At 37.9% G+C, this 12,311-nt stretch overlaps 1 protein-coding gene across 6 annotated transcripts in view; it reads right to left on the reverse strand.

Moving 5' to 3' along the window:
- The window catches only part of slo (calcium-activated potassium channel slo), a 536,051-nt gene that overhangs the window by 79,937 nt on the left and 443,803 nt on the right, over window positions 1-12,311 (reverse strand). For 2 of the 6 annotated variants that reach the window (XM_070102792.1, XM_053796343.2), the window contains exon 14: window positions 1,705-1,785. The exons of the other annotated variants lie outside the window; for them this stretch is intronic. In XM_070102792.1, the coding sequence (XP_069958893.1) occupies window positions 1,705-1,785 (81 nt within the window). The remainder of the gene's footprint in view (window positions 1-1,704; window positions 1,786-12,311) is intronic. 6 annotated transcript variants of the gene reach the window in all.

Below are 12,311 nucleotides of genomic sequence, written 5' to 3' on the forward strand. Positions count from 1 at the left end.
GGATATCATTCCTTACTTGACATTACACTAGTATTGGGAAATTTACATCTCATTTGCAGGTATAAATGTCTAACTAAATACCGTTTTTTTTTAATACGAATATGTTGAAAAACAAGTCTTAGTGATTAACATCCCCAAAGCTGATACTTTTACAGTTGTGGCGGTGATGGAGGCAGAGGCGTACCAAGTCCGCCCACCCACCTGCCCCACCCACAAAATGCCTGTAGCACAACCATTCCACCACGAGCATACCCATGCCACCAACATCATGCTCATCATCCACTGTTAAAAATGCCAAAGTCATTATTAGCATTAACCTCTAAAGTAATTACCCTCACATAATTTCTGATAATAGAAAGTGGCAAAAACTAATGAAGTGTTATGTAGTAGAACAGCCTTACATAAGGAAATGCTGTATAAAGGTCAGTGTAGGTGTAGGAGTGTGTGTGTGTGTGTGTGTGTGTGTGTGTGTGTGTGTGTGTGTGTGTGTGTGTGTGTGTGTGTGTGTGTGTGTGTGTGTGTGTGTGTGTGTGTGTGTGTGTGTGTGTGTGTGTGTGGCATGTGTGTGTGGCATGTGTGTGTGGCATGTGTGTGTGGCATGTGTGTGTGGCATGTGTGTGTGGCATGTGTGTGTGGCATGTGTGTTGTGTGTGTGTCGGTGCGTGCGTGCGTGTGTGTCGGTGCGTGCGTGCATGTGTGTCAGTGTGTGCGTGCATTTGTGCGTGTGTGTGTGTACTCACCTAGTTGAGGTTGCAGGGGTCGAGTTCAAGCTCTTGGCCCCAAGTGTGTGTGTGTGTGTGTGTGTGTGTGTTTGTATGATTTATTACAAGAAGTTTACACATAAATTCAGCAATATGATTAATATTATTATGTTTAAAGTTGTCTTATTGTAGTTACAGTAATCATGGCACAGGTAGTACAGTGGGGAAGGTTAGTGGTGTACTGATCACTAGTTGATGCTTTCAGTGGGTGGGTGGAGTTGGCAGGTAGTGTTAAAGGTTTAAGGGTAAGTGGAAAGTGTGGGGGGCAGGGGCTGGGGGTCCTTACCCATAAAAGGCTGCCCCACAGCTAGACTTAGTACCCAATGATGACTCAGCTCTTAACTGGAGTTCTGGGCAGGCCTCCTTGCCACCTCAGCCACAAAGTCAAAATTTCATGCATGGGAGTAAGCCAAAGAAAAATTTGGTAGCAATGCTGCCGTGCACAACTGGTTGACCAAGAGCTGGAGGTCCTCCTCCACAAAATAGTGGAGATGTGAAAGGGTCCCCCACCCCTCCCTTTCTGAGAGGTGCAGGACAGATTAGTAGGTGACCATACCAGAAACTAGGAACCTTGTATTGTTTCAATAAAGCTCATTCTCCTAGTAATAAGAGCTGGACAATGGGCCAAACTGGAGCATTAACTAAGGCTCAGCATCAGCGGTCACGTCGCAACTTAAGTATTCATGCAGAGCCTGTGATGGAGGAGGGATCTATTTGCCGCAACATGGAACCCTGGCAAAAAAAAACTAATCTTTGCGCCTCTAGTGAATACTCACACACAAGGAACCGAGCAAATCATTCCACTATCTAACTTTAGGGATTGTGACTAAGGTGAAGATTTGGGGACAACCTATTGTGTGTGAATATTCTATACAGGGATAACATGGTTAAAATTATAGTAATATCTGTGACTTTGTTAGTGGGGAGGGCAACACTGGCCTACCCTCGCTCCCCGGCCCGCTTTCCGCCACGAGGGGCATAAAGTTCTTCATGAAACCGCTTGCTTGAAGCAAATTTCCGATGTCTGTAAGGGAACGGACAGCGCCACTGTAATGTTCGCCACAGTTTACGGGGTACGCAGTCTCAACCGCTTCTGTCACTCCTCAGTGAACTTTTACTGCCATCAATATACTGTATCAAAAGCTTAATACAAGACTTACACATTAAACTTTTCTATCATCAGTAATTATAGCTCACTTAGCAGATTTTAGCTTGGACTGAGAATATTCCACTCAAGATATTGTTAGCAGCATAAGTACATTGGATGTGGAGCGACACAGTCACACGTGCCGCAGTGATGCTTACATAAATAGTAAGTACACAGACTAGATAGACAAGAAAAGGGTGGGCATTGGTCAAAAAGTGGAACAGCAAATTGGATTGTCACTAGTTGAATGTAAATGACCAGTGGGACATAAGCCTACTAGTATCAAACAAAAAGTGCATATTGTTAGAAAGACTAATGAAATTTGTAAAACTGTAATCTGATATAATTAAAGAAATACATTTAAATGCTTTTATCAAAATTTTAAATGGGTCTAAAATAAATGAAAAACTAAGATATGGTAGATTTTAACAACTTTTTAAATTATATTTGTAAAAAAGTGGAAAGCCTTGAATACTATGAATAAATTATGGGTTATGGAGACACTCCAGAATATTGAAAATATATTAGAAAAATAGTGACATATAATAAAAACTATTTGAATATCATAATAACTGCAAAGAAATGAGTATGAACTACCCAATGAACTAAAGCATTAAGAATCTTTACAGCATGCAATACCTAGATATTTGATCTATCTATTAACTTTTGAAGTAGCATCCAATATAAGTTAAGGAAAAGTGAACATATTGCCTCTAGGATAGTGCACAAAGATAATGCTAACAGAGTTCAAACACAAGTTACTTCGTAATTGACATTAATAAATAAGCACAATAAAAGCTAAGCTGTTCATTAATTTATACCCTAGTAAAACAATAGTGGTAAAAAAATAAATTCCAAGAGAAAGTACAACATATAAAAAACACAGGAATATTAATAAATAATGCAATACAAATCATTTGAAACTTAAGAAAAAAAAGGCAAGGTGAAATGTAGCGCTGAGGAAGGCTCAACAAAAGCACACTTGACACATTTATTACATCACTAGGTGTATAATGCAATGTTATTTGAAAAAAACAAAATAGCAAAAGGAAAAATATTAACAGTATGGTCTAATAGAAAAATTTCTATGGAAAAAATGAATTTTTTTTTAGCTAGGTAAATACTATATTTGAAGACAAAACGAAGAAATTATGCCTTAAATAAGAAAATACTATGTACCATGCTTATGAAGAAATAAGAATTTTTTTTGTGAAAAATATTCACTGTAAAATGAATTAAATGTCATTGATTTTTATTTTATTTTTCTGTTGCCAAATACACATTAGAAAAAACATTTTATTGCATACTAACCTTTCAAAGAATTACAAATTCTACTTGTTGCTTTTTAATCAAATATATTAAGTAACTTTTTATTATGATGAATTAGACACATGTGCAGCACTTGGGTATCTTCACTGTGGCAATGTTTTGCCAACCAGTGGCTTCCTCAGTACAATACAGAGAAGAATGGTTGAAGATCAGAAAGTGTTTGAGGTAATCAGTGCCTCAGCCTGGAGTCTATGTGATCAGGCAATCAATTAACCATTCTTCTCTGTATTGGACTGAGGAAGCCACTGGCTGGTGAAATGTTTCCACAATAAAGATACTCAAGTGTTGCACACATGTCTAATTCATCATCCTGTTGGTTCACTGAATCATTTATTTACAACTTTTATTATACAGACACACCACTTAAATCCACTACAACCTCTCCTCACTTAATGACGGAGTTCCGTTCCTAAGACCACATCGTTAAACGAATTCGTCGCTAAGAAAGGAGCATACTATAATGGTAGTGGGTTTGTGTTGACCATCTCTGATATTGTTTCAATGTCACCTTTGCACCCTTTATAAGATTTTTAGTATATTTTTAAATGTTTATACAGTAGTGTAATGGTTATTGTAATAAACAGAATAGAGGAAATCAGCTCTAATATACCTTACTTAGGTATGCATACTGGTCAGAGAGCCTGTCATAAGTCCAAGTCATCAGTAAATGAGTAGATCGCTAAGTGAGGAGAGGCTGTAGTTAATTATATAGTGTACAAGTGCTCCTCGACTTACGATGGGGTTATGTTCTGACAAACCCATCGTAAGCTGAAAATATCATAAGTTGAATATGATATGCTAAACAAATAAATAAATAACTACAGTCACTGAATAAGTAAATAAACATATAATTACTGTAACTAATTAAGTACCAGTATTGAAAAGTAAATAAATGAATACAAGTTATGGACTTGCCACCTTCATGATGGGTAACTGTCTTAAGTTTCATCTCCAAAGAAATTGCTTTTGCACCATCATAAAGTTAAAATATCTTAAGTCAAACCATTGTAAGTCGATAAGCACCTGTACTAAAAAATGCAACGTACATTAGCATCATATCATTTCCTCATAACATAATCAGTAAGCTCTATGAGTAAGAAAGACATGCAATTCTAATTAGATAAGCATAAAATTTTTACAGAATATTCTCTTTCAAACTTTAGTTAGTATGCTAAAAAATATTGCAAATATGGTACAGGTTGACCATCACTAATCCGGAATCATTGGGACCTGTAGGGTGCCTGACTAGTGGTTTTACTGGATTACATAGTGGCTAGGTTAGAATACACCTACTTTATGCCCTATTTTTGGCCCATTCCATTGTTCTAGTCTACCAAATTCATATCTATATCACTAATATTTCTTCTATTTTGTCGCCTAAGTACAAAAAACCCTTATTTTCTTATTTCAACTACTCTATAAAGTGGTCAAAAATCGGTAATTTGGCCAATTTCACACACATTTAAAGAGATACCAATTTCAAGTTAGGGTCCACCATAAAGAAAGCAGACATTCCTGGCACTAAAATAACATTTTCTCTGTTTATTACTCATGTCTCCAGGCCCCTCTTATATTACGCTTACTTTCCATTTTGAATTTTTACTCACACAAAAATTAAAAGATTTACTGTTATTCAGATTACTGCATTATTGTAATAATTGTATAAATAATGTCAACCTATTCATGACTAGGCATTAGACCAGCCAGCTGGACACGTACTGGATTGTTTACTCTTGAATGTATTGTTTACTCTTGAACATCGGCAAAAATTTAAAATTTCTGCTATTTTGAACTCAATTTCAAGGTACGTTCCATTGTGAAACCAATCAAAATCATATCTATTTCTGTAATATATCTTCCATTTTATCAAATGAAACAAAGAAAACAGAATACAAACATAAAAAGCCATACAAAAATACACCACAAATTTGCTGTTTTACACCAAAAACACGGTTGCAGTTTTTTCTCATTATGCGCTGCATGCTGCAGGATTTTTTTTCTATAGTGCACACTTACCACACAGACCTATTCTCTCATATATATAAGCCCAAATTTACCAGTTACAGTTTGTCTGAGTGAGCTGAGCTCATGGCGACTGACAGTGACTTCAAAGCTACCTTATCTTTCATGGACAATGTACGGTGTATGTGCTTTACACAACAAGAAGCATTTCTTTTATTCATTGGAACCATGGCTAGGGCTAAAAGTGAGCAGGTTATAACAATAAATGGAGAAAAAAAATGGAATGACTTATGCAGCAAGAAATGCCACCAAACAGTAGGGGCAGGTTCGTGTGGTGACCCCGGAAATCTGAAATTATGCTAGCTGAAATTAGTGCTGGATTACTGATAGAACTGGACTGACTGCCGGATTAGTGATGGCCAACCTGTACCATTTGAGTATATTCACATGTGTTCTTGTTTTTAGATTTTCTTTTTTATTAAAATATTTAAACAATTAATTTTGTTTTATGTATATTTATATATGTGACTGTACATTATGCCTAAATTGTCTCATACCTATGTCTGGAATTATTTTAATAATACTGTAATAAAAATATATTTTCCAAGAAGATACATTTGTTACAGAAATTGGCTTATATTAGTTGTTTCTTACATGAAAAAGCCCATAGTAATGCAAAAACATTTCTGGTAGATTTAAACTAAGAGTAACACTAACAGACTCCATGGAGAAGTAAAACAGAATTCTTCCTCTGTAAGCCATGCATGTCATAAGAGGCGAGTAAAATGCCAGGAGCAAGGGGCTAGTAACCCCTTCTCCTGTATATATTACTAAATGTAAAAGGAGAAACTTTCGTTTTTCCTTTAGGGCCACCCCACCTCGGTGGAATACGGCTGGTGTGTTGAAAGAAAAAAGAAGAATAATAACACACCATAAATCCCCTGGTTATGCACATGTAAGGTGGACTAGAAGTACAACTTAAAGACAAACCCTTAACAAGCAAAGAGGAAGGAGGTGGCCCCATAAATCTGTTAAATCAGAATAATGTTAGAAATTAACAACAAAAAAAAAAAAAGCAATACAGTACTCTATTGTATACCTAATATAGTACTGTACTGTGCACAATTTAGTTATACTGCCATAAAGATTGAAAATAAATGAATTAAACGTACAATTTACCAGGTAGATTTTATCCATTACAGTGGACCCCCGAGTTTCGGCAGCCTCGACTTTCGCGAAATTCGACCTTCGGCGAGTTTTTTTGGAAAAATCTGGCCTCGAGTTTCGTGAAAAAACTCGTGTTTTGGTGACCGTCCGGTACCCGTCCGCCCGTCACCGCACACACAAAGCCAGTCTCCCACGCCATTCATGCTCAGTGTGCCATTGTTTACCAACACGTGACCATCACCCCGCGGGTTCGTACATTTCATAATAATCCATTGTTTTTTGTGCTTGCAACTGCTAAATAAGTCATCATGGACCCAAGGAAAGCTAGTGCAAGCCCTTTGGTAAATAAAGTGAGTGACGGGGATGTGGAAGAGTTGGTGGAGGACCACAGGGAAGAGCTAACCACTGACGAACTACAAGAGCTTCAACTGGAACAGCATCAGACCACAGCCGAGGAACTTGCTTCAGAGGAGGAGGAAGAGGGAGAGGATGAGGTGCCTTCTTCAGTGATTAAGGACATGTGTGGAATGTGGAATGAGTTGCAAAGTTTTGTTGAAAAGTATCACCCTGACCAAGCTGAAACAAGCTGTATCTGCAACATGTACAATGACAGTGTTGTGTTCCACTTCAGGGAAATCTTAAAGAAACGCCAGAAAAAGACCTCTCTGGATAGATATTTTGTGCGCCAGGGGTCCAGTGACTCTCAAGTTGTTCCCAGTGGCATTAAAAGAAGGGAAGTAACCCCAGATAAGGACTTGCTACCTAAAGTCCTAATGGAAGGAGATTCTCCTTCCAAACAATAGTGTACACCTTCCTCCTATCACCTCCTCCTCCCATCTTCCATCCACCCAGAAGTCTTCAGTAAAGGTAAGTGTAATGTTATTATTATTTATTTTAAATGCATGTACTTGATTTCTGATTGTTTTCATTATGTAAATCTTCATTTAATTTGAAAAAAAATATTTTATTTTAATATTTTTGGGTGTCTGGAACGGATTAATTTTATTTCTATTATTTCTTATGGGGAAAATGGTTTCGAGTTTCGTGAGTTTCAACCTTCGGCGGGCTCTCTGGAACGGATTAATCACGAAACTCAGGAGTCCACTGTATTTTTAACAGTCTGTCATACTGAGGACCATTATCAAAGTTTACTGTACTTGACATTGAATACCTAAAATTAGATTATTTGATTGCTAAGTATAACATATGCAGTTAAGTTGTCTGAAGATAAGATTATTAAATATAATGACTGTTTTCACACAACTCTGTACTGTATACAGTGGACCCTCAACATTCGATACTAATCTGTTCCTGAGAGCTATCGAATGTCGAAAATATTGAAAGTCGAATTAATTTTCCCCATAAGAAATAATGGAAATCAAATTAATCCGTGCAAGACACGCAAAAGTATGAAAAAAAAAATTTACCACATGAAATATTAAGTTTAATGCAATAGAATAATTACAATAACAATAATAACAATAGATTAATAACAATAGAATAATTGACACTTACCTTTAATAAAGATCTGGTGATGATTGATGGGATGGGAGGAGGGGAGAGTGTGGATGGTGTTAGTGTTTAGAAGGGGAATCCCCTTCCATTAGGACTTGAACTGGCAGCCTCACCATGCCTTACCACACTGTGTATGCCACTACGATTCTTAAATCTTTCAAACCAACCTTTGCTGGCCTTAAATTCACTCACATCACCACTAGTTGCAGGCAATTTCTTTACCAAATCATGCACTCCGACACATGCACTCCACTTTCGTACTTTGCAATTATCTCTTTCTTCATTTCAATAGTCATTAGCACCTTTTTTCTCGAAGGGTTGGCACTAGAAGCTTTCTTGGGGACCATGGTTACTTATTTTGCAGAAACAAGCACCAAAAACAGTGATAATATGGATAATATTGGAATGTACTGAATGTATCCTTAGATGCGTGCACACTGGCTGGCTTGTAAACACTGGCATGGCACACACGGTGCAGTTCAGGCCACACGTGGACACGTCTCGTACGAATCGTATCGAATGTCGGGTTTTCCATCGAATGTTGAGGTGAAATTTTTGCGTTAAAATGCATCAAATGTCGGATTTATCGAATGTCGATGCCATCAAATGTCGGGGTCCACTGTATTACAGTAGCAAAATTAATTTGAAGAGATAGTAATACAATACAGTATAGACAATTTTTGCTATAAAATACATAATTAGGAGTAGAAATGCAGTGAAGACAAGAAGTGCATGAGTATGAATGATATCCGAACTCTTGGACGAGAAAGTTGCATTAGATATACGTATTTGACATTTATATTCAGTCTACTCAGATTGATATCAACTTCAGGTGCTTTTAAAATAGTTTTTAAGGAAGACAGAAAACTTTTAGAATGAAAGAGGTAGAGTGGATCCTCGGTTATCAGCTGTGTCTCTGGATGAATAAGGAAGCCTCCGTGCATTCATCCAAACATTTTGCTATAATCCATTGTCTTTTGTGGTTAGTGATTGAGTGCAACTGCGAAATAAGCCACCATGGGCCCAAAGAAAGTTCCTTTGGTAAAGAAAGTGAGAAACATGATGGAATTTAAGAAAGAAATTGTTGAAAAATATGAGAGTGGTGTATGTGTGCTTGAGATTGCCAGGATGTATGGGAAATCCAAATCAACAATCATTTCCATCCTGGCAAAGAAAGTAGAAATCAAGGAAGCTTATGTTGCAAAAGGGGTAAATGTGCTAACAAAACAAAGGTCACCAATAATCGAAGATGTGGAGAAGTTATTGTTGGTGTGGATCAACGAAAAACAATTAGTGGGAGACAGTGCTGTGGAGTTGATCGTTTGTGAAAAGGCAAGGCAGTTGCCTGCTCATCCTCCTCATTGCCTGCTCCTGCTCATCCTCCAAACTTGGTAGACCAATTGTCTATGGAGTTAAGTTTTATAACAGTGAAGTTCTTGCCTCCTAACACCACTCCTCTCATCCAACCCATGGACCAGCAGGTCATTTCTAACTTCGAAAAACTCTACATGAAAGCAGTGTTTCAAAGGTGCTTTGAAGTGACCTCGGACACTGACTTGACCCTAAGAGAGTTCTCGAGGAATCACTTCAATATCCTCCATTGCATAAACCTTATAGGTAAGGCTTGGCAGGGAGTGACTTTTAGGACTCTGAACTCTGTTTGGAGAAAATTGTGGCCAGAATGTGTCCTCGACAAGGATTTTGAAGGGTTTGAGGCTGACCCTGACGACCCTACGCCTGTTGTAGAATCTATTGTATCTTTGGGGAAGTCCATGGGGTTGAAGGTGAGTGGCGAGGATGTGGAAGAGTTGTAAAAGTACCACAGGGAAGAGTTAACCACTGAAGAGCTGCAAGACCTTCATCTGGAACAGCAACAGACCACAGCTGAGGAAATTGGTTCAGAGGAGAAGGAAGAGAGAGGGAAGAATATTCCTTTTTCAGTGACTAAGGACATTTGTGCAAAGTGGAGGGAGGTGCAAACTTTTGTTGAAAAATATCACCCCGACCAAGCTGAAACAAGCGATATCTGCAACATGTTCAGTGCCAAAACCTTGTCCCACTTCAGGCAAATGTTAAAGAGATGCCAGAAACAGAGCTCTCTGGACAATTTTTTTGTGCGACAGGGGTGCAGTGACTCTCAAGCTAGTCCTAGTGGCAGAAAAAGACAAAGAAGGGACGTAACCCCAGAGAGGGCTTTAATACCTGAAGTTCTTATGGAGGGGAATTCCCCTTCCAAACAATAATCACTCCTTCCTCTCTTCCATAAGCCAACAAGAGTCTTCAATAAAGGTATGTAATAGTGATTTAAATGTTCATTTATTTATTTAGTTCTCATTGTTTTGTATGTAAAACTATAGTTAATCTTTAAAAAATTAATTTTTTGTTAATATTTTTGGGTGTCTGGAATGGATTAATTGTATTTACATCAATTCTTATGGGAAATATTATTTCGGTTTTCAGTCAATTCAGATTTAGGCCGACCTTCTGGAATGGATTACGGCCAATAACCAAGGGTCCACTGTATTTGTTTCTTAAACAGCACTGGGTCTATGCTAGTTCGTTCTTTGGGTAATAATCCAATTTGTATGTATTGTTCTTTGTAATTATGCTTTCTGCCAATGGATCTGAGGACGCTGTTGGTAAGCTATGGGCTATCTAGTCTCTTTGTTGTGACACATAGAGGCTTTTTGTAGAATAAGTGGACACATCAGCTGATGTTTAACCCTTAAACTGTCCAAACGTTGATCTACGTTCACTCGCGTGGCGCTCCGAATATTTTGAAAAATAAAAAAATTGTTTTTTTCTTTTAAAATGAAGAGAACATTTCTCTACATGTTATAGAATTAAAAAAAAGAAATTTTAGGGTCAGTACTTACTGAGATATAAGACCGTGAAGTTGGCACTGGATGCTCACCTGTTGGCAACATCGACTCCTGCCTCTTGCAAAAGTGTTGCCAATATATCTTTTTTTCTCCTTTTTATTTTAATTTATATATTTTTTATGTTCTGATTATTACAATTTATAATAGTTCTTGTAATTTCATAGCCAGTCTTTGTTCTGACACTAATATTAGGTACTGAAATAGTGCTCAAATAGTCACAATCACATTGATAGGTGAACATTTACACCTGCCTGGGTTACTATTGTTTAGAAATATATACAAAGTATTTATAGGTCCCAGCAATGTTTTCGATACCCTGGCATATATCTTGAAGCATGCTGTTATGAAGGGCATCCCTATACTGTTGACAGCCTAGTGACATTTGATAAATCCCCACTGCTCATGCTAACCCTCGCTGTATTTGTTATCACTGTTACACACAAACATGTCTTGTCTCTCTGTCTATTTATCTGTCTATCTGTCTGTCTGTCTGCCTGCCTGTCTGTTTGTCTGTCTGCCTGTCTATCTATCCCTGTATCTCTCTGTCTGCCTGTCTGTCTCTGCTTATCTGTCTTTCTGTTTGTCTGGAGTATAGGATATCAAACTCCTTGAAGAATCTTGTTATGACATTTGTTATCAGCTCAGTGACATTTGATAAATGGGTGCTTGGGGGAACCCTGGCTTTATTTGTTTTCACTGATACACACAAACATGTTTCTGTCTATCTGTCTGTCTGTGTATCTGTGTATCTATCTATCTGTCTATCTTTGCCTGGAATTTTTCGATTATCCTAGGTAATTTACACTATGTATAATAACTGTATCTTATGTGTACAAGTGAGACAGAGATATAGATAGACAGATATATAGACAGACAGAGATATATATAGACAGAGATATAGACAAATAGAGATATAGAGAGATAGAGATATAGAGAGATAGAGATACAGACAGAGACAGCCAAAGCAAGTCAGCCGGCCAGCCTGCTGAATACATAAGAACATAAGAAAGAATGAACACTGCAGCAAGCCTACTGGCCCATGCAAGGCAGGTACATGTCACACTCCCCCCCCCAGCTTAGACAAATGACCCACCTAGTCAGGTAACATCCATTGAAGGAAGGAACATGACATCAGACCTAGTAGCACAAGCTAGTCAGGTCCAACTCTCACCCACCCACCCACACTCATATATTTATCTAACCTATTTTTACTTTCCTCTTAAAACGGGAGTGTTAATCCGACATGGCATCAGTGAATCCCTGGTGTTTGCCATGCTATTTGCTCTAGCTGGCACTCAATTGAACTGGTGCTCCCGCAAGGTACTAAGTGCTCCCAGATTTTTTTAATAGTGCGCACACTGAATGCACAGACCCATTCTTTCATGTCTAGGCGACTCAAGCCTATTCTGCCAAATTTGAAGGAATGAAAAATAAAACGTTGATCTACGTTTGGAGCGCTACGTGTGCAAACATAGATCTACTTTTGGACAGCTTAAGGGTTAAACTTTAGTACTGTTAAATTCCCTTTTGCTATGTTAGTGACCAGGA

Source organism: Cherax quadricarinatus, chromosome 83 (genome assembly GCF_038502225.1).
Source record: "Cherax quadricarinatus isolate ZL_2023a chromosome 83, ASM3850222v1, whole genome shotgun sequence".
Taxonomy (NCBI): domain Eukaryota; kingdom Metazoa; phylum Arthropoda; class Malacostraca; order Decapoda; family Parastacidae; genus Cherax; species Cherax quadricarinatus.